This window comes from Bombus vancouverensis, chromosome 6 (assembly GCF_051014615.1).
Source record: "Bombus vancouverensis nearcticus chromosome 6, iyBomVanc1_principal, whole genome shotgun sequence".
NCBI classification, from domain to species: Eukaryota; Metazoa; Arthropoda; class Insecta; order Hymenoptera; family Apidae; genus Bombus; species Bombus vancouverensis.
In genome coordinates, this window is record NC_134916.1 from 10,309,832 (window position 1) to 10,332,557 (window position 22,726).

Below are 22,726 nucleotides of genomic sequence, written 5' to 3' on the forward strand. Positions count from 1 at the left end.
ACCCCTATTTATTTTGGTACCAAAAGGTATGATTTAATAATATTTATAATATTAATCGAACAATTTTAATTAACTTGTATGAAAGGACATAAAAGTAAATATAATATAAAGTTGTGTATCGTACAATTATTTTTTTGTAATAACAGAATTTCGATTGTTTAATGTGAATTACACTTATACGAAATGCTAATCTAAAGTTTCCGGTAAAATTCGAAAAGAACTATTAGAATCGTATCAACTCTCTTATAGGTTTCTGATGTTGACTAAAATGAATAAAATAACTTTAGTCGTTAAAATCATAAAGATACAGATATCGAGTTCTATCGTATTAAGCACAGTGTTATTGACAGCTTTACATATTGTGCTAATACATGAAAAGAGATAAACGCTAAAACATGAGGAAGGAAGAGGAATGAAGGAAGGGCAGAATAAATTAGAATGAAAAGGTGAGTATAGAAAAATCGACAAAACCAGTGGAGCATACACTGAAAAGTTAATTGATAACTATATATCTACACGTCCATAAAGAAATACATAATTATGAATATTTCCATTGCAATAATAAATGCCAAATAATATCTATGAAGAAAGTTATTAGTACAATATAAAAGAGAATATTTCCATTATTATAGTACTTATTCGTAATAATACATTCGGTTATATATGATTAATCGTAGAAGCTCGTGTATTGATATAACTATCATTCCGTAGAGTCGGACTAAAAAAGAGGAAAATGATTGATCTATATAAATGTTCCAGTTTTGCTGCCAAAGAAACAGAGAATCGTTCCACATTTGTAAAATGCACTTGTGAGATGTGCGATAACATTAATGTCAAAATATGCAGATATGTAGTGATCGACTGCTTAAAATATTATTTTCTCTGTAAAACTTTTTAAACAGTAAGACAATTATATTTAAGAAATGTGGTTTAGGTAGTTATTATTGAGTGATATTGATTATTATCCTGATATCAATACATTATAATTAATTCAAGATCATTATACGAATTCTCAATAAAAACAGTGAAACATTTACAAAGGACCTTAAATAACATACATAAGTTTTGTCTCAGATACAAACTCGACCTCGTCTAATTGAAATAAAATCGCAGTATGCGATCGATTTGAGGTCAAATTACTCAATGAAGAAGTTTTGTCTCTGTATATCCGTCACAGAAGAGTGGAATCTGACGAAATACAGTGATTTGACGTCGTCATGGTGAATGTCTATAAAGAGAAGTAGAAAGAGCCGGCATTTGGTAGGCCACAAAGGCGTAGCCAAACGAAGAACTGAACGTATGGGGTGCAGAAGGAAGAGCGGGTAAGGGAGGGTGTTAGTCACTAGAAAACAGGTATCCGCCGTAGGCGTCGTACGTTCATTGATAAGCGTATAACGCCCCGTGCCTTAGACTCGTGACGTCACTCAATCGCACGGACGCCTGCGCTTTTGTCAGGGCCGTGCCTATCACGCGGTTCTTGCCCCTACACTTTTTTCTATTGAACATTAACTACGTAAGTCAAATTGCAACTTCTTGATGTAGTAAGATAGCTATTCGATATTTAAATATAAATACTAATATAGCTTCTTTCACTTGTAGTTTGCATATAGTTATTTATTACATAATTTTACGTGTGATTGCTATAGATTGCAAACGTATAATAATATGATTAATAATGTTCTATAAAATGTATAATGTGAATTTAATAAGCTTAAAACGATTACTATGTAACTTATATACATACAATGGCTTTCAGGAAGAATTCTTTCACGGTCCTATAACTGTTGGGAGTATCGTATTGGATTTCAAGAATGGAAAGAAATAGAAGGCAACAAATCTCAGTAATTATTGGCTTGCAAAATTCTCATGAATCTTGGCAATTCTCCGATGTTACGAATAGTCTAGTTTCTTCGTCTGGTTTCATTCGTATTAGATGATGCTTATGCCACTGAAAAATAAAACGAAATGAAAGGCAAGTAACATAGAATGACGAATGAAGAGAGAACATAGATTCAGAAAGGCGGAGTGTAGATGGATGTAAGCACACCGGGTAAATGGATGGAAAGAGAGAGAGAGAGAGAGAGTAAAATAGTGGAGGGGAAAGTCAAAAGGGGAAGGAGCGACAAGGAAAGGAAGGGATGTAAAACGTAGAGAAGAAGAAAGATAAAGAAGGATAGTTGGAGTAAAAGGAGAGGGAAAGATCGGTGGATTGTCTCGCGCGTATTGATTGGTCTTTTGTGAAAGCTACACCCTCATGTAGCTACGAGACAAACCATTCTGTAAAGTCACTAGACTTCCAGGGTGTATCACACGTTTTCGAGTTGAGTCGTATGGCGACTTTACGGCCATGTTTGATTTCTCTCGATTAAGATTACATTTTCCTAAATTGCATTCTGTTTGATGATCTTTAGCCGACCATCGATTATATCAATGTCTTCGAAGGAAACTGCTTTCTAGAAGATTGAGAAAGATGATGAAAGATGATGAAAGGAACAGTAGGTTAGGGTGCTATATTGGGGTAGGAATGACGTAAGCGATCGCTCGTGATCCCTAGCTGCGAAGGGGTTCTATATCGGTATCGATCGTAAAGTGACCCATATCTGGTGGTGACGGGAGTTCCTACCCCTGGCTGCTTTTCCAGCGACAGCACCCCTCGCTACCACCTCTCTCGCTCTTTCTCTCTTTTTCCCGGTCCTCTATCCCCTCTAAGTAACTGTACTCCCGCCAGAACCGTGTCTACCCCCACTTGTTTCCCCTTTCCTCCGGTGGACGAGCGAATATACCTCCTCCCCCGATTTCCAGCAGCCCTGCCGCCTGCCTTCCACGGCCGAGCAGATCTTGGGGCTTGTACGGGATGATAGCCGAGTGAAAAAGCTCGTGAGTCCCGTGAAGTTCGCTCATCAGCAGCAGCAGCCCTGGCCTGCCACAATCCCTTCGACTCGGTCATCGTAAGTGTCGTGCATCCCGTGAAACAAACGAAACCAACATCGTGAACAAACCAATACAATAGATTGTGTAAGATTGAATTCTTGAATAGAAAGAAAAAAGAAAGGAAAGAGAAGTTCGTTAGCTTTGATTGAAAAATAAGGAGAGAAGGAGAGTAAGGGAGAGTGTGTGTGTATGAGAGAGAGAGAGAGAGAGAGAGAGAGAGAGAGAAAGAGAGAGAGGGTAGAATGAAAGAGTATATATTTCTGATTGGAAGAAACGGAGAGAAATTTGTTACCGTGGTACATAAGTGCTCGTGTGCAACTATAAAAGTGTCAAAGCGGAACGTTTCTTCGAGGTCTTATAAATGTGACTGAAAGAAAGATTTCACGCTCGAATCTTACACGAATTACCCGAGAACGCAAGGTAGAACATTTTTTCACGGTATCGTTGCAACATTCAGAAAAAAAATATCGTAACAAAATCAGAGTAAAGAAACGGGGAAAACGACCTAGTGAGGGAAGTAACGTAAGAACAGTGTCAGTGAGGAAATGGAGACGGCGATGGTGGCACGATTTTTCATCTGTATGATTGGTATCGCGAAGAAACGTATCGAAGGGCTCCGCTAGTTGTGTCGACGTCGCTGCTACTCGTGGTGATAGCAGTAGGCAGTTCATAGTGATAGTGGATGCTTTACGTATCGTCGTGCAGTGGTGTCCCGTGCGCACCGGGTGTATATGTATACTACGTACCATTGGTAGTGAGATCAATAAGCAGTGCCGTGCCACTCGACCCGTGCTCATAGACAGAAACTCATTCTGAATCTCTCCTTCCTTCTTTCCTGTATTTAACTACCACCCTCAACCTTTCCTTTTCCATCAACCAAATGTCGAGAGGTCACTTTCATTTGTTTCCTTTCTGAATTTTTTATCGTGTCTCAAGAAGCTTAAAACAAGTGTCTTTCCTTTGAAAGAACAAGCCATTGGTTCGCTCTTTCGATGTGTTACCGTATTATGTGTATCGGTGTCCATCCGTTTCTTTCTACCCTGTTTCTTTTGGTCTTCGCATATTTCAACTGCTTCTTTTTCTACACGTCCTCAGGTTGATCTAAGGTAGCTTTCATATTCATTCCCTAACGCGTTACATTTTATATATTCCACTTCTCTTATTCGATAAATTTAGTTTTCTTACTTTTTTTTGCGTAACTTCTGCGCTTTACCCTTATCGTTTCTATTGGACTTGCGTATCATGAGCAAGCTGAAACATATTTCTTCTTGGATCAAGCGTTTTCATAAAATAACGTTCGTTCGCTTATAGTGTTTAGATATTTTTGATATTCTACTGGTCCTTCGTATTTTTTAAGTATATTTAACTAAATCGCTGTGATACACGTATCGCGTAGTGTTACATGGCAAAAATCGTAAAATAAAGCAGCAGGGACGTTCTTGAATTCGTTGTAACTAGATGTCGGCCGCTATATCGTACGTCTTACTACTTGCGCCGAAAATTCTTTGCTGGATTAAAGTGTCCTGTCTGACCGTGATTGGACCGTTCGAGCGTGAAAAGAATTAATGAAATTATGAAAAGAAAGAACCGGTGAAATTGAGCTGTTCTCGTCGCATTGAGATCAAATAATTATCCAAGTAAAAGTTAGTTTTTATTGTCGAGGATAAACTGTTTTAAACATTAATGCAGATTATTTTGTAGCTCGAGGAATAGAACCACGTTTAGACACTTCTATCTTTAACGGCACATGTTCTTGGTTGCACAACGAAAGACGGATATACGGTTGATTTTATTCGGTTATTGATTTAAAAGATAACGTAAATCGCATAGGCTTTGGTTAAAATTGAACATATTGCAAGGTGTAAATGATACGAAAAGAGATTAGAGCGATCGTCGCACACTGTGTTCGTTATTCCGTTTTTGTTCAACTGTAACGATAAATGATTTTAATTCTCCTTTAATTTACGACAGAACGTCTGGTCTTTTCACGTTTTATTTTCCATTTTAACGAGCTATTTGAAATTATTCATCGTACTATTAGTGGTTTTCCTTTTAGTTAACGATAATACTCAGTTATCCTGTCAGCAAAATTTAAGCTCCGTCCAACATACATATTTCCCGATAATGATGTAAGAAAGAAACCTATTAGATTACTTAAACGTAGTAGTTTCGAATGCAACAAATTGTTGATCGTTGGATATTTCAGTAATTTCAAGCGAAAAAGATGAACACATTGTGCGGTCAATCGTAGAATTATAAAAAACAAAAATAACAAAAGGCAAATATCCGAGCGTGACAAAATTCATTAATAGTCGTGTTCAAAGAATCAAGTTCCGTTACAACTGGGAATACGATAATTGCATAGGCATGCACGAGTATAGTTTTTTTTCTCTCGAGTGCTTTCATGTCGAAAATAACTCGTCGGCTGATGAGATTTGATTCACGCGATTTCTACCTCGAAGAAATGTTTTTCTTGAAAAATTTCACGTTCACGTAAACGCGACATGCGACAGGCTATCGCGCGAGTATAATAATCAACGTATCGATAAATTTGATATAAATATCAACGGTGTTTTCCGCGTTATTCGGCTCGAGCGTAAAATAAACGAAACAAAGGGCAACTTTTGATCATATCGGGTATATTTCGATCGAAACATTCCGAAGAACCTGTTGCCAGTAATCCCGTTGATTGAATTTCTCCCATTTAGAGGCAGTGCTATCAGTAATTTGTAATTGAGCTCGCGCAACTGCAGTTTACACGCGTCGATCGTTTTTAAAGCTGTACGAATGAGGCGACAATTGGGTTTCACGCGCACCTTCCACGTGTCATTATCACGGAAATCGTTGCGACGTTATCGTTATTCGTGTACCGAGCGCGGCGTATGTGGCATGTTGATTTCCGTTTAATCCTCTATATATCAGCTCGTAATATATTGCTGATTAATCGGATCCTTAACGAAAAAGAGAAATTACCGTAGAATAATAGAATAAGAAGAAGGTAGAAGGAAAGAAAAATAGTAGAATACGATGTGATCATTGTTGTCGCTATATACAGAGGGTTGAATGCGAAAAGTATCTTTTTTCATGATTATACGTGCGAGGAGAGTAACCGACTATTTTCAGTCGATTTACACTCGGGGTCTAAGGGTATCGTGGGAACACGATGAAAAAAGAATTCCTTTTCGCATCCAGAGAATTGTACGCCTAATCGTGGGATCGTCGTGTGCAGCCTGGCAGGCCCCGCAAAAGCCGCCAATTAATTAAGATAGCTCCTAGATACACGGTAGATCGATAGGGACTGGCCGTGATAAAGACGGGCGAGGGTTTCAGACTTCAGGGATGTTGCAGTGCTGTGGTGTTGGAGGTGGCGCTTCCACGGCACCTCAGGCTCCGCAGCTGCAGGATACCGGATCTGCTGTCGGGATTACCACCTCCACGAAAACCACCATCATGCAGGACGCAGTTCTTGAATCCATCCTCGAGGTAAATGTCGTCAACTTTCAAATTTTTTAATTTTTATTCCTCCCTACTTTTCTTCGAGACGCTCTTCATATATCGCTTTTGATTTTTCTCAATTTTTATGAATTTTCTTTCGTTCGCAACGCTTAGCCATAACCACAGAGATACCATCGATTTAATCCTAACTCGAACTAAATTACGTTGTCTTGAAATTTATCGATAATCTGTTTATGAAAAAAAGAACGTTTCGTCTAGTATGAAGATCGAAACACAATCAAGTATTACGTATAAGAATAGTGGGCACGTAATAATCATATGCTGTAATAAGTATCACGTGATTACGGTCGGTTTCGAGGGTCGACAGAAGCTTATCAACGAGGTGTTCGTCAGCCGATAAATACCGATGTCCTAAGCAAATTTTGAACGAAAAAGATCCGTTTTAATTAAAAGGTAACCCGCAATAGGGTTTTAACAATTCTCGCCACTCTCCTTCTTTCTTCTTCGGTTCGATCGTTTTTTAACATTAGATAGTCCTCGCTAGAACGAACAAACAAGTTTGCGTCGAGTAAGTTCGATTGTACCTGCCTTCCAGGCATTCAGAATACAAAGACTCTTTTCGTTATTAATATCGCTCAGATGATTCTCGTTGTGCATCGTGTCTTTCAATCAAGCGTCCCTCCAGGTTATTAAAGGTGATTATCTACCTTCAACCATAAATATTAAGCGTAACTTGACGGTCAGATTTTTCAGATTTTTCGAAACTGATCTCTGTTGTGACAAAGTGGCACAAACGGACATCAATGTATTCTCTAACCGCTGGTGGACATCTATCATTTGCCATTTAGCTTACGAACTCGTTCACATTAAGAATTCTATATTTGTCTTGTTGTTTTGAGTTTCATTTAGTGCTAAAGAAAAGAATCTGTTTCGAGGAAGTTAATTATTCTTAATCATACCGATATGGTGTTTCTAGCAAATGCGTGAAACGGAAGCTCGAAAAGCGGATCTGGAGCGCCAACATGCAGAAGCACAGAATCAGCTACACGAAAAGATAGCAGGACGATATCAAGGCCCGGAATCGGTTGAAGCATTGCAATCAAAGATAAGGGAACTTGAAAAGAAGACGGAGTTACAGATGGTCAGGCACGAAGAATTATCCTTGGAATTAACAAGCCTGAGACGTGCACGAAGCAGAGGACCTATGGTGGGTCACTCGACGGTCCCGACTACTTGGCCTCCGACTGGTTCTGAAATTGACAGAATAATAGCAAAGATAGAACAAGATAATAGGTGTGTTTCTTGATATTATACTTTACTAACCTTCCTGTCTTGAAACACGCTTTATATTTCACTTCTAAACGATCGATACCTTTCCATCGCTTTTTCGTAATGTCACTCGGTTATTGATTAATCTTATCTAATTTTTATCAACATAGTGCTAGTAGAATGATACACGATTTGGATCATACTCGAGGATCCGTTACTACGCAACAACCCTCAGTTACACAGGGTATTTTGCGATCTAGCTCGGAAAATCTTCCTAATCTCTGTCAACATCAGCATCCACCTCCACATGCTTTGAACCTAGGAATGCCAACACAGATGAGTCACGTATGTAAATAATCATTCGTTTTTATTTCGCTGTGAAGCTATTTCTCTTTATCTCTCTCTTTCTTGCTTGATCTCTTTGTCTTTGTTTCTTATAAAATGAAAACGCATCGATCGAGAATTTGGAACAGTATGCAGGTTCGCCTATGCCCTTAACGCCAATGATGCCAGGCTGTCCACCACTGACTCCGAATGGGCCGCCATATCACTACAGCGAAGCAATTCCACCAGCACCGTCGCTCTCCACTAGTCAATCGCAACCTGTTTTTCAACAAAAGATGCAACAGTATCAACAACCGCAACAGACACATACCGAGTTACAGAGCTCTCATTCTCAAAGTGTTCTGCAGGCACAGCAGAAGCAACAAACGCACACCCATTATACGAGTAATCAGTATCAGGAGAGTTATCCGCATACGCAAACCTATCAGCAGCCGCTCCAGCAGCAACAACAGCAACAGCCACAACATTCGGCCTCTACAACGTACCTGACGTCATCGAGCCAAAGCATATTACCTCATTATTCCCAGCCCACACAGACCGCCCAAAGTTTTCAATTGAATGGAAGTCAGCAGGTACGAATGAATTCATCCCATTCTATGGTATTTAAAATTATGTTTTAAGTATAATCGCAAATTTTAATTTATAAATTAACATTAATCTGTATGCGTAGGCAACGACATATCCAAGTTTGTCCATTACGTCGCATCCAAACGGAACCTATAGTACAGGGGCGAGTAGCTTTAGTACTCAACTACCGCATCACAACTTTTCCGTTCCGCAGACAAGTATCCCACAAACTACGTTATCCTCGTTGCCACCCTATTCGACATCCTCCTTTCACTCTACTTTGGGCGCACTTACCAGTGTACCTCAAACCGCTCTTTCCTTTTCGAGCGTACCGAGCAGTTTCGTCACTAGTGGATCGACCTATTCCACCGTCGGGACCAATGCTTTTGGCACGTCAGGCGTAAGCTCAGGTATAAATCAGGGTCTCAAAGATTTTCCATTAAAAAAATGTCTCCTTTCATTATATAAAATTATTTCTTTCCTTTTTTTGTAGGAACCACATCGACAGGCTTATTACAAGCGATAAGCGATCCTCTTCAAGCAATGCAGCAACTATCTGCTCAGTCTCAAGTCAATCAACTTCAACAGCAAGCTATCATCCAGCAGATTCAGCAAAGTTTACGCGCCAGTTCGCCGACAGCACCTGCTACGACGGGTCATCATTTCCTTGGTTCAAGGCAGATGCCAAAGATACCCAGTAGTATACTTCCCAATCCCTTGGATCGACTGACCAATGACAATATTGTAACAGAGGGTCAAGTGGACATGCTGGATATACCCGGCAAAGGCAGATGTTACGTCTATATTGCTCGTTTTACATACGAGCCGTTTCAGCACTCGCCAAACGAAAATCCAGAAGCGGAGTTGCCTGTTCAAGGAGGCGATTATCTTCTTGTTTGGGGACAACCGGACGAAGATGGTTTTCTCGATGCAGAAACTCTTGACGGTAGACGTGGTCTCGTTCCAGCTAATTTCGTCCAAAAATTAATCGGCGATGACCTATTAGAATTTCATCAAGCCGTTCTTGGCCTCAGAGACGTTGATGATTCTGCTTCGACTAATATTCCCCAAGTGAGCAATGTAAGATTATTACGACAAATGTTACGTATATTTCCTTTACGAGGCATTGCTAATTGAGATTTTTGTTTGTTTTTTAGTGTTATCTCCAGGATATTGATCTGGAGTTAGCGGCTTTAGAAGAAGGAAATCGAAATCGACAAGCTGAACTATCTGCTTACGCGGAGCTTGATAATATAGCAGAAGAAGACGAACAAGAGCCACCAGGTTAGTACGTTTTCGTATTATCTATTGGATCTTTCATTATAAAGCATGTAGATCGTGATGAACTAGGTGTACATGTGTAACTGCAACTAGAAATAGCGTGAAAATTATGGATATGTGATCCTCTTTGAGGAATATTGGTGTGCATAGTTGTGTTGTAATTGAATTTAAGTGATAGATATTAGACTGATGTTTCTTAACGAATTCAAAGTATTAAATATTAGAGAAGTTGAAAAATCCTTATGCTTGCGTGAATATTTCATTAGAAAATTATTTCAAATGTATAGTTAGCGACTTTTAATTTGAAAATTAATATGTTGATCAATGTGAAACTTATGATGACGTTATAGTATTGCGCTTTCTTGTTCCAACATACCTTCATCAGACAGCTCTTTGAAATACGTAGTATGTTTCTTCTCATAACACTAACACTCTCTTTGATTCAACAAGGTATATGTATATTCACAACAATACATATCTTTTAATTACGCTTGTTCCTCAAAATGAGGAAAGCTTAATTGCGTATGTGTAGAATACCAATTTTCTTCATATTTAACTAATTTTTGTTATTTAACGGTTTTCTTTGAAAGTAGAATAAATGCATGTTATTTAATTGTTGTAGCAGTTAAAGAATGGTTTCTTCTGTTTGAGAGCAGAGGTAAATGATTGGTGATCAACATAAACGGAATCTTGTACTGTGTTGAGTATTGGATGGTCTTAGGTTGGCTTAGAGAATTAGATAGTGAAAGATTTTTAGCTACAGCTAGGCTTGTCTTGTCTTTTTTTCCTGAAGAAGTCTACCTGTTTTCGGACCTAGTTCCGGCGCCGCAGCACCTTACACTCGAGCGCCAATTGAACAAGAGCGTCTTAATTGGTTGGACGGCACCAGAAAATACTCATCAGTTGGAGTCCTATCACGTCTACGTGGATGGAGTGTTGAAGGTTACTGTGAAAGCAACTGAGAGGACCAGAGCATTGGTTGAGGGAGTTGATTCCACCAGGGTTCGTAAGGATAAATTTTTCTCCAGAAGAATAGTGTGCACTTTGCAAAATTTCAATATTATTAAATTCTACAGAAACCAAAGATCAACCACTTTTATAATAGAGTACGAAGTATCTCTTGTTAATTGGTACTGTTGAATTTCACGAGGTTTCGTGAAATTTTTTGCATAACGATGTATATAAATAAACGTAGGAGCTTGTCAAGTTATTCGACTTCATTTGATTGTTAATTTAGCCACACAGGATAAGCGTGCGATCAGTGACGCATTCACGAAGAACGTCTCGCGATGCCGCTTGCACAATGGTGATCGGTAAGGATGTAGCCTTGGGTCCAACTGCTGTCAAGGCGTCGAATGTAACCGCCACCAGTGCTGTCATATCGTGGATGCCGAGCAATAGTAATCATCAACACGTGGTTTGCGTGAATAACGTCGAAGTTAGGACGGTGAAGCCTGGTGTTTACAGACACACAATTACTGGTTTAGCACCCTCGACAATCTATAGGGTGACTGTTAAAGCGAAAAACCTGAGAGCGACACACTTCGAGGACCAAAACACTCAAGCGGCAAATAATTTAGCATGTCACGTCCATTTCAAAACGTTGCCCAAAGGATTACCTGATCCTCCGGTCGATATCCAGGTTAATAATTGTTCCAATGTATTCCATTGTCATAATTGTTATGATATCTAATGAATAATCGTATGGTATTTACGATAGGTGGAGGCTGGACCGCAGGACGGCACTTTGCTAGTGACCTGGCAGCCTGTTGCCCTAAACGGTTCGGCCGTCACCGGTTACGCGGTGTATGCCGATGGAAAAAAGGTCACCGACGTAGACAGCCCCACTGGTGACCACGCTCTGGTGGACATACATAAGCTTATGGGCTTGAACCCAAAGCACATCACAGTTAGGACAAAAAGCAGGGAAAGTCAATCGGGCGATAGCTGTGCTACTGCCATTCCTTGTAGCGTTCTTCGTGGCGGGACCGCGACTCATTTGCAACATGGATCTACGCACATGCAAGACCAAGGACAACCTCAGCCTTCTGGTACCGGGCAAGTGGACGACCCGAATAGACATCGTATGGGAGTTGTAGGTCAGAGATATCCATCGACTCCTGTACCATCTCACATAAGGCGACACGGCAATACTAGGGTTGACTCTCACGGCCAAGTTATCATCGAGACTGACGAAAATTTATCCGATAAAGAAATTTATCCTGGACAGAGCATGTCCCAGATGGGTAAGAGTCCTTAGATAAATCAAACTAGTTTCCATGTCCTTAGTAATTTTGTTCAAAATATTTTAGATATCGCAACGAAATACTATTTATTCAAAATGATCGATTGAAATTTTTGAAATTTTGCACGTATTCCCTACTGTCGCTTAGGAGTTCCAGAGATCACCAAAGATTCGGCAAGCGAAGCGAATTACAGCGAGGAAGATGATCCGTCACGCAGAGGTAGAGGAATGCCACTGCATCATGGCAGCCAACATCGATACGGATCACAAATGGGACAGCAAGGACTTCCTGGGACACATCGACCCGGAAGAATGGGTGGTCCTGCTGGTAGACCTCAAGATCCTTACTATGAACACTCGACACAAGGTTCGAATACAGTTACGCTTAAACGTATTGATCTACTAACAATATGTTACATGTTAACTCTATTTTGCATTTTTTACTCTCATAGGAAGTCAGAGAGGTAGGACTTCTAGTTACCGTGGAAGGGGGATGCAAGCTCAAGGTGGTGCCAGTCATCCATCGAGCAGTGCACAACAAATGAACAAGAGAACACGCTGGTTTGTTGCTCTATTCGATTATGACCCGAAAAGAATGTCACCCAATCCAGACGCATGCGAAGAAGAATTGCCATTCTCTGAAGGCGATACGATTAAGGTCTTTATCAATAGATTTTTTGATTGTCTGTCACGTAATTCATGAAATGTTAACTTGTAAATTAATTTGGTAGGTTTACGGTGAAAAAGACGCGGATGGATTTTATTGGGGAGAATGTCATGGTAGACGAGGATACGTTCCTTACAACATGGTTGAAGAAATTAAAGATCCGAACCAGCCAGGACAGGGACAGTCAGGAAGGAGAGGAAGATGGGGAGATATCTACGCTAGCATGCCTGTAAAGAAAATGATAGCACTATACGATTATGACCCTCACGAATTATCTCCCAATGTTGATTCCGTAAGTTCTCTAACAAGCAAAATTTCTATCCTTTTATATAGGAACGTATATAAGCTAAATTTATACTTACACACTTTAACATATTTCGATTCCATAGCAAGTGGAACTGGCATTTCAAACTGGGAATGAAATTTATGTCTATGGTGATTTGGACGATGATGGATTTTATATGGGTGAATTAAATGGTGTGCGTGGCCTAGTACCGAGCAATTTCCTCACTGAAGCGCCTGATCAGCCGTCACAAGGACAACTTCCTCCAGGAAACAGAAGACCTCCTGGTCAAAGTCAAGGACCCGGAGTAAGAGGACCGCCTCCTCCGCCTCGAGAACCTCCTCCTACTGGTCATCGACGAGGCAAAGGTAAAAACTTGAAATTAATTGCCATTCGATCCTTTATTCACTACGATGCCGCGAATTATGGTACAAATAGCTCCTCAAGCCAAGTACACAAAGTAGCTGGAACTTTTACCATTATTCTTCAACTTTGCGAAGCGAAATAAAGCTAAATTTGAAATGACAGAGTAAGCAAGCAGCAGAAAACCGAACGCAGTGATAATCAAGATCGAGACTGAGAATGATTTCTACGAAGATAAAAAACACTGGCTCGAGGGGTTGAAAATAAATTCACACTGGCGCCATGTATTCGACCGACATGAGTTAATCTGCTTGAATTGCCAAACGATGATGCGTACGATAATAGTTGCTTTTAAAATGGAAGAAAAGAAGAAAGAAAAAGAGAAAGCTGGAAAACAACTGGACGTCAGTGTGAATAAAAAAATAAAAAAATAAATAAATAAAAAATACAAACAGCAAGCAACACAAGACACGAAACTAGATGTGCCAGACGACAGGCAGAAGGGTTACACAAGTTTATAATTGAGCCATCTAGCAAGGTCCGATCGTCGTTAATCGATGCAGAGCTTACATTTTTAGGGGCGTACCTATCTTGCAAAATTACCGAGAGATTGCAATAGAGGGTAAAGCAACGTGTCAACTATTTCGATAAGGCATTCGAGTAAGTCACCCGGTGCGTTTCTTCTCAGGAGATTATTTTAAAATAGCATTCTGATAGCAAGTTTCTAGGAATTCGTTCGAAATTATCACAATATGAACGTCCGATAACGAGATTAATGTGCCCGCGCAATGTGTGAAAGCTATTTTGTATTTGCAAATTTTTTTAGGAACACGTGTATTGCCATATGCAAAACGATTTTCTATATCTCTACCTATCTATCTATTTAGCTATCTATCTTATCTATCTAATATATTGTATATATATGAATATATATATACAATAAAACACTAAGCTGCTTTCAGTGTTTTCTATTAGATACAAATGCATAAATATGTATTTGTATCTACGTATGTATTATATTCGTACTTTTTCTTTCGAGCACTTTTCGGCTCTGTTACTTTTTTACGTGCCTATCTTTTTCCTCTATATAACATATATATATACGTGTTATATTTACACTGTATACATATACATATACATATATATACATATGCATGTGTGTAAGAAAATATATATGTATATATGTATATATATGTATATAACTATATTGCGTGTATTCTATATAATGACATACTATGTTTCTGTGTGCCTGAACTGGTCGATGGTCGTCGTGTCACATGATTGTCGTTCGTGTCGTGTTGTCATGCTGGCCATTTAGACATTGAAGCAATTTACTCTTTCTGATGACTCATTTCGAGTTATTAATACGATGTTCTCTATCAGATTTCGTGTCTTGAAGCATAAAGAATAAAGTCGCGAGAAAAATTTAACTATATGCGCAAGTCCAGGTTTTGCCGAGTAATCTAGAACTTTACTTTTTAAGATGTTGGAAGTAAAACATTTAAAAAAGTAAAAAGATACCGAAAGTTGAGATAAAAAATGTAAAAAGGTCTGATATTAAACGAGTAGAAACAAGAAATAGGAACATAGAAGGGAAAAAAGTACAATTTCATTAGAACGAAGAAATTATTACTTGGCATACTCGACAGCGCGTCTAAATGTCCATCTAGAAAGGATAAATGCGCCATGAATGACAACACGGTCTTGTTCTCTTCTCTGTTGCTAGATGCCTGCATTGTGCCTGTGTCTGTCCCTGTCTGTCACTTAGACTCTAGACAACAACAACAACAACAACAACCACCATCACTAATGAACAACCAACAACATCAACTCCAACATCAACAAAACAATCCACCGCATCTAGCGTACCAACAAGCGAATCACCACAGCTACACGACTGTAACCACGTCCAATCAACATGGGCCCACACCTATGGGTGCCCATCAGCAAGGCCCCGTACCACCCCACCTTCAACAGCAGGTGAGTCCACTGCTCTATCCAGAAGTTTTCACTTTTGCTTCTCTGCGTGCTTTCTACCTTCTCGCTGCAAAACTTGTACAATTGTTCAACTATATTTCTTTCGTTAGTTTCTCCGAATTCACCGTCACGCTTTAGTTTCTAGTTAGATACTTCTCTAAGTTTTTTTTTTGTTATCGTTCCTCTTTCATTTATGGAAGGATACCCAAAGAATGATAATCGAGTCCGATGGCTTTGACAATTTAAGGATTGAAAAATATTTTCAGTGACTCAGGTATGTTTTTGGAAGTTCTAAACGATCGATGAATTAACAGTATTAACTGATATTGAATATTTTTTGACACGAATATTCGATATTTGTGATATGATATATTGTTAGAAGGCCACGTAAAATTTACCTAGTGTATTTATACAAGACGTTGATGGAAATTACTTTTTGCAATTATTATCATACGCTGATCGATTTCGTACAGTGTTGAAATAGCAATTGCTTCTAACAGTAATAGATTGAGAAATTTTACAATTATACGAGAGGAAAAATTGTAAAATTTTCATTAAGAAAGCAGCATTCAAAGACACGAGCTATTCGTATCTAACGTCTATTTGGCATGGAATTGCATTTGATAGACTTGTATCTAAGAAGTACGATATTTTAATTTTACTACTAACACTTTCGAATAAATATTAACAAAGGAAATTTCTAATACACTTTATTAACAATACTTGCGGTAAAAGAACCGTGGTATGTACAGCTTGTCATTAAATGCTTCTAATTAATAGCCGTCTAAGCATTAAGCATGTATAATAGCCGATACGTAAGTTGCACGAATACGCAGTAATCATGCTTTTTTAGTAACTGAAAATACTATATTTTCCTGGTGTTCAGCTATTCCTCTCTTCCTTTTTCTACGTTTGTCATTTTTCATCTCAGCTCCTGTTCTGTACGATTCCATTTAGTATATTTTTCCATTTTCTAACAGTTGCGTAAAGTTTGAGCGCCACACAGGTCAACATATCGTCACACTGATCGAGAATAACGACATTATAAATTAGTTAGTTTATAAAGCGAAACGAACCACTTAATTTTGTTTCGAATATTACGTCCTAATAAGCACATGTTAAAATACCTTTTCACATTATCGCCCCCTCATCTAGGTAACGATAAATCAGCATATTAGTACAAATGCATTACTTCTCATAGAACATCGTAAGGTAGCTGCGATATAGTAGGGAAAAAGCGAGACATCATTGTAATGTGCAACGAAACGATAAATAATTAATGTTCGATTAGATCGAAGTTCAGCGGCATCATAAAGGAATCTATTTCTGTAGAATAAAAATATGTTTCTGAACTTTTCAGGGTACCAAGCACTCGAAACGAATACTACAATTAAACGAAACGAAATTAAACTTGCTGCTGCAGATTGTTTGAAAACCTATACGAACAAGTCTATAGAGAACGAAGATACAAGCGAGCATCTTTGTAGTTTATTTAATTAATTTATGTCGCTTCAATTTCTAGGGGAAGGGGAGGGGAGGCGCGATCAATCGTGGTAGTAATGTGCCAGGAGGTATGCAGGGCCTTGGTCAGCAAGATTATCAGCAACAGAATCAACCGTACCAGCAGCAACAGCAGAATCCGCAGAACCAAAACTATCAACCACAGAATCAAGGTTATCAACAACAGGGTGCAGGATTCGGTCCCCAAGGCCAACAATTCCAGCAGCAACAGCCTCAGCAGCAGCAACAGCAACAACCGAATCAGCCTTATTCGCAACAGAACCAAGGTTCCTCTATGCAAGGCAATCAGGGCACGAGTAAGCCGATGAGAGGAATACCAACGGTGTTACCGACGCCTCAAGCGAAGGCGCAACCGAATACTACTCAAGGCCAACAACAGCAACAACAGCAGCAACAGCAGCAGAGTACAGGGCCGAATCTGATGCAAAAATTCACGGAGATGGCCGGTGCGAGCGCTGGCGGCGATATCCTGTCGAAAGGGAAAGAACTGATTTTCATGAAGTTCGGACTAGGCAAGTGAGTTATTACCCTGCTCGTGTCGCCAGCTCCGCTTCTTCTCCATTTCTGTCCCATCATGTTATCCATCGGGTGGGTCCACGCTGAAAGCTCGAGGGGTCGGGGTCGGGGTCGGGGTCGGGGTCGGGAGGTCTGTTTGTAAATCAGTATTACACGGAGAAACGTTCGCGGAGAGTAAGCGAGACGCGCAGGCAGGAACGTACGAACGCGTCTCGTCCGCTCAGGTCTTCGCGAATATCCCTGAACGAATACAAATGTAAATGTGTGCTGCCATTGCTGCTGCTGCTGTTGCTGCTACTATAACGACTGTTATTATTTTTCGCAACCATTGCTGGATCGTTCGATCGAAAAGCTCTGATCGCCCACGAGAAGATCGAATTATTTATAATGTATCTTTCTCGTTGATTCAACTTCCTGTATCAACAAGATGAGAAGAAAAGAGGAATGTTCGCTTGCGTTTTTCTAATATATCTCGCGCACATCGTCCGAGAGTGTAATCAATCTGAAATCGCATGATTGACGCGACTCTTGTTCTTTGGAACAGAAGCGCAGAGTTCTGAAAATAACGAACAATCTTGGTTCGATTTTTTCTATTTTATTCCTCTTTTTCTTCTGATCCTTCATCTTCTCCTCGTTATGTTTTTTCCTTACTACTACTTCCTCCTTGTATACGATAGTGTCGTTTGTCTAGATGTCACGTAGCCGGTTTTAGCGTTAATTGGAATGCTGAAATTTTTTACCACAACGGAGCACTTCCGAACAAACTACAGGGATAGAAGCAATCGAATGACAGTACATAATCAGATCATTATTAAAAAAGAATCATTCATCAATTATTCCAATGAATTAATTTTTCTTATTATATTAAGTATTAATTAGATCAATAATATTTTATGTATACATATATATGATAAAAGGCAGTAAGTGGACTGAAATGAGATTGCACGAAGTTGACAAATTTGTTAAAAACAAAGGGAAAGATAGAACCATTTACTTTATTTCGTAGTTCAGGAGTTTAGGCTGTTATCTAAATCTCGCGTTAGAAGAAGCTCTTACGTGACATAAGCACAGGAAAGATTGTTGTTCTTATTCTCTGTCATTTGGTTTTCCTTGCTCTTTCCATCTTTCTTCGCCTGATGTTTCATTTTCCTGTCCTGAGGTGTACAACCAAACTTTACGTTAAACCATTAACATAAACAGACGAAAGGAAGGAAGTAAGCGCGTTATTATAACAATAGCCAAATAGATTAACGCGATGCAAGCGGATCATTCGTAAAGGACATTTGTAAACTGGACAGTCGCTGCTTGTCATGGTCGCGAGCACGACTACGAAATAAATAAATCATTTTACAAGACAGAAGTCAGACGATATTAAGAAATACGTGTTAATGTAATAATCGACCGGAAGATTTATAATAGGACGACTCATGGATCAAACTGAACTACGTCATAAACATATAAATATATAAATATATAAATAAAACAAATAAATAAATTAATTAATTAATATCGCTCCGAGGGGGATGGAGTATGTGAATTCGATCGACAAAAGAATATATTTGGGGGAACGAGGAGGGGGATAATATGAGAGATCATAGCATACGTATATTACGGTAATGAGATATAAATATATACATATGCATATACAGATATGCGTACATACGTATACGTATATATGTATTGATTATTGATATATCTACGTAAAGGTATGTATGCATACAAATATATATACACATACATATACATATATTTAACTATTGCAAAGTGTTGTTACATCGCTACTTGTATCGTATTTTGTACAAAGTATCCTTACCTTCGATTGTTCTTTTTCTTTCGCCGTGATATAAATATATATATAAATATAAATATACATAAAGAAACCTTAGCAAGGCGAAGGAAACGTGACAAATTACAAAAATGTCATTTTTGCCGGTATCATACTTTGGGAATCATAAACGAAATTGGTCATAATTGTTATTAAATATCGCGGGTATATTTGTTTGGAACCGATAGTTGCCTCTCGTCCGTTCATGTTAATCGAGTGTTGACAGATGCGGTAATAAGCGGTGAAAGATGTGCGATCTAGGAATTAATTATCAGGGTGTCAGACGCGCGGCCCAATTAAGCTTCATTTTATTCACCAAGTATCAAGCTTTGAGTTTCAGTTCCATTCTTTACGAAAACTTTCTTCTTTACATTTGTCCGAGTAACAAATTCGAATGCAAAAAATCGACTTACATTTTCCCAAATCCTAATTTCCGATTACCGCGATATTTCGTTCTTATCTTTCATCGGGAAGATCAACTACTGAGTTAATCAATTAAATTGTGAAGAACTATTTGCTGGACCACGTGTTTGAGCCACCTCCGCGTGTAGTAGTTACCATCAGACTCGTAATTATACAATTGGTTCGTGATTCTTGTTTTTGCAATGTCGATCACGATGAATCGCATAACGTTTAACGAGCAAGAGTTACAGGAACTGTGTATACTATGACTATGGACCAAACGACATTTTCTCGAGAGACCAAATTCGGCTATTCAAATGTAGATTCGTTTCCCTTAGTTCCGTAAAAGTGTTTCTTTTTGCTTCGTTCGCGGCACAATGGAAAAGCCAGACGAATAAAAGCGTTTTTCTTAATATTTACAATACGCATTTGGAAACTGTAGGTGATTATGATTAAGCAACGTTCCAACGATCGCGGTTCCAGCCATCGTCGTATCGTCATCGACCAAAAGCCGCGAAATGTGTAATGTGTAATGCTTGCTCGATTTCCGTGTTCGATTTAACGCCACGAAATTGCAAAATCAACTTTGTCGATCTCGTTCGACCTGTATTCTGGCGAACGTCGAAAACTCAAAAAGTATATCTGAATCAAAAAATCCAGTCGAACGGATAAATACGCTTTCGATGCTGTTCTTTGAAACGCGTTTATCAATGACGTCGTTTGATCCATTGGAAGGAAATGTAGCGTTACGTAAATAATAATTTTACCAGGTTAGTGTCAAGCTGTTATTAGAATGCCGTCGTCATGTAATTTATTGATATTCTTGAATATTTAACGATTAAATGTTGATTTAGTGGATTCCAATGGATCGGGCGAGAAACAAACTCGTTTTCCTTCATCTTTGTCCGATAGAACCCCTTGCGTGATCTCGGAGTAAACTCGCGATTGATGTCAGAATTCCTATGAATCTTTGCTGTGAACATATCTAATGTGAAATGTTGATTCAGGCGATTAAACGAAAAAAGAAAAAAAAAAAAAAGAAAAAAGACTGACGTGACATTTAAGATCTTCAAACGCTTAACACGTTCGCTACCAGTGTCAGGATCGATCGACGAAAGCTACCAATTTGGGAATTCAACCGATCCGTCGGAAAATGTAAACGAAAACAATAATTAACTCGCAACGATGGCAGAAAATTGACGGAACGTTCTATGTATCTATAAAAAGGGAAACGAAATTTTTTTTTCAAAAAAAACAGACAAACGATCTGTAGCCCGTAAATAAAAGCTTGGTTCAAATGGTAGTGAATGTGTTAACTGAATATTACTTAGCAAATTTGTAACGTTCATCTTCCATCTCTTTGACGGTTTTATTTTCTTTCCTTATCTTTCATTGTTGAGTTTCATAGCGATAAGTCACGTAGCGAAACGAGTTTAAAGCGATTCAAACGGAAATGTATGAGAAATCCAGAATCACTGCAAAATATAGCCGCATTGAGTATGTACGAAAAAGAATATTGGAACAGAGAGTTAAGGGGAGATCTTCATCTATTATCGTTAAGTGTTAGATATCATAAAGCAAAAGTAAAAAAGAAAAAAAATATGCAAGTAGTATTAATTAAAAAGAAGCAAAGAATGTAACGCGAGGGAAAACCCCATTTCAAGTATCCCACGAATCGAGAGCTAAGTTCTGTCTCTTCTCTCTTTGTGATCAGACCAAATCTTAGGAGATAATAATTTTAACAACAACAGGAACAATAAGCTGACGCAATGCAACGGTCGAACATGATTAGGAACTAACGGATAATACTTAGTCGAATCTTTTTATTTAAACATTTACCAAAAATAAAACGAAACGAAATAAAGAAAAAAGAAAAAAACAAGCGCAGACTAAACGTAAATAACGCTCTAAGAAATTAAATGAAAAAGTGTGGGGAAATATAATAAACGAGAGAAAATTGGATTCTCTTAGATACCACGAAATCGTTTCGTTCGTTGTCTACGCTCATTTTTGTGTAGTATCTCACTTGTACATTGTCATTGTTATAAATTTAGTCGTTGAATGGATTCGTATAAAACAATCTTTTGATACCGCGACAGCTAATACAATATGAATTGCAAATATAAGCCGTGCCGAGGATGATGCGTATGTGTATGTCCTAAATAAATCGATCGCGGAATGATGTTCGTTCGATCGTCGATCCTCTTTCGCTGAGAAGACCGTCTGAAGCGCGTGGAAAATCCTTTCGATTCGATGAAAACAAATAAATAAATAAAGTAATCGGTGTTAGGTCTCATACCGAAACCTCTCTTTCAGAAAAGTGTTTTCCACATCCTGAGAAAAATAGATGTACATGCGTTATTTCGATTTAGATAACGGTTAGTTAAATAATACACGATATTCCAACAGATATTAGCGATGAGTGTTAATCTTCGATGCGAGATTAAAGCTCTCTTCGGAATCGTAGAACTTTATTCCATGAAAACACTTTATGGAAAGATAGAATAAAGAAAGAAAAGAGGAAGAATGTGCATACGTGTGCGTGTGTGTATATCGGTGCATATGATATAATGAATAAAAATCAGAGAGGGCAGTTGGTTTGAGAAGAAAATGAGTTGAAAAGAAGTAGTTGCAGAGTGCGGAATAGAAGACCCGAGGAACATACTTCGATGGTGTTATTAGGTAGGCGCCAATTATTGTCATTCCTTCTCTTGCATCGATACCCTAAGATTGTATAAACAGAACGTAGCGCAAAAGAAGAAATCGATTATATACACTCATACAACTTTTAATATAACAAATTATCGCATCGATTAAGCATGTCGAATCGCCAGCTACGTTTGTCATTCAGTAATCTTGCGCTTTGTTTTTTCTATGAATCGGTGCATAACAATCTATTTCTTGTTAGCCCAACTGAAATATCGGAAAAACTGCTACAAAAGAAAAAAATCAGCAAAAAACACAATGTTATTATAAACGATTAATTAATAAAAAACGAATCTTGTTTGTTGTTACTTTTTGGTATCCTCGTCAAGTCCTTTTCTTCAACCTCCGATAGAATAGTAAAATAAAAGGTTT

The 22,726-nt window shown here is 38.6% G+C and overlaps 1 protein-coding gene across 4 annotated transcripts; it reads left to right on the top strand.

Annotated features, from left to right (window-relative positions):
- Positions 1 to 240: 240 nt before the first annotated feature.
- Positions 241 to 22,672, top strand: Rbp (RIMS binding protein). Of its 4 annotated transcripts, XM_076619465.1 has the most exons (19): positions 242 to 446; positions 760 to 1,513; positions 1,757 to 2,948; positions 6,280 to 6,414; positions 7,364 to 7,680; positions 7,827 to 8,001; positions 8,130 to 8,573; positions 8,672 to 8,978; positions 9,062 to 9,648; positions 9,726 to 9,852; positions 10,643 to 10,851; positions 11,087 to 11,491; positions 11,570 to 12,095; positions 12,243 to 12,461; positions 12,547 to 12,752; positions 12,826 to 13,053; positions 13,151 to 13,412; positions 15,134 to 15,387; positions 16,907 to 22,672. In XM_076619465.1, the coding sequence occupies exons 4-19, from the start codon at positions 6,382 to 6,384 to the stop codon at positions 17,423 to 17,425; spliced, it is 4,818 nt and encodes a 1,605-aa protein (XP_076475580.1). In that variant the 5' UTR covers positions 242 to 446; positions 760 to 1,513; positions 1,757 to 2,948; positions 6,280 to 6,381; the 3' UTR covers positions 17,426 to 22,672. The 4 variants fall into 4 exon arrangements, with proteins under 4 accessions (XP_076475581.1, XP_076475580.1, XP_076475578.1 ...); XM_076619463.1 differs by having other exon boundaries at positions 1,757 to 6,414; XM_076619464.1 differs by having other exon boundaries at positions 243 to 446; positions 1,757 to 6,414; positions 10,667 to 10,851.
- Positions 22,673 to 22,726: the final 54 nt, after the last annotated feature.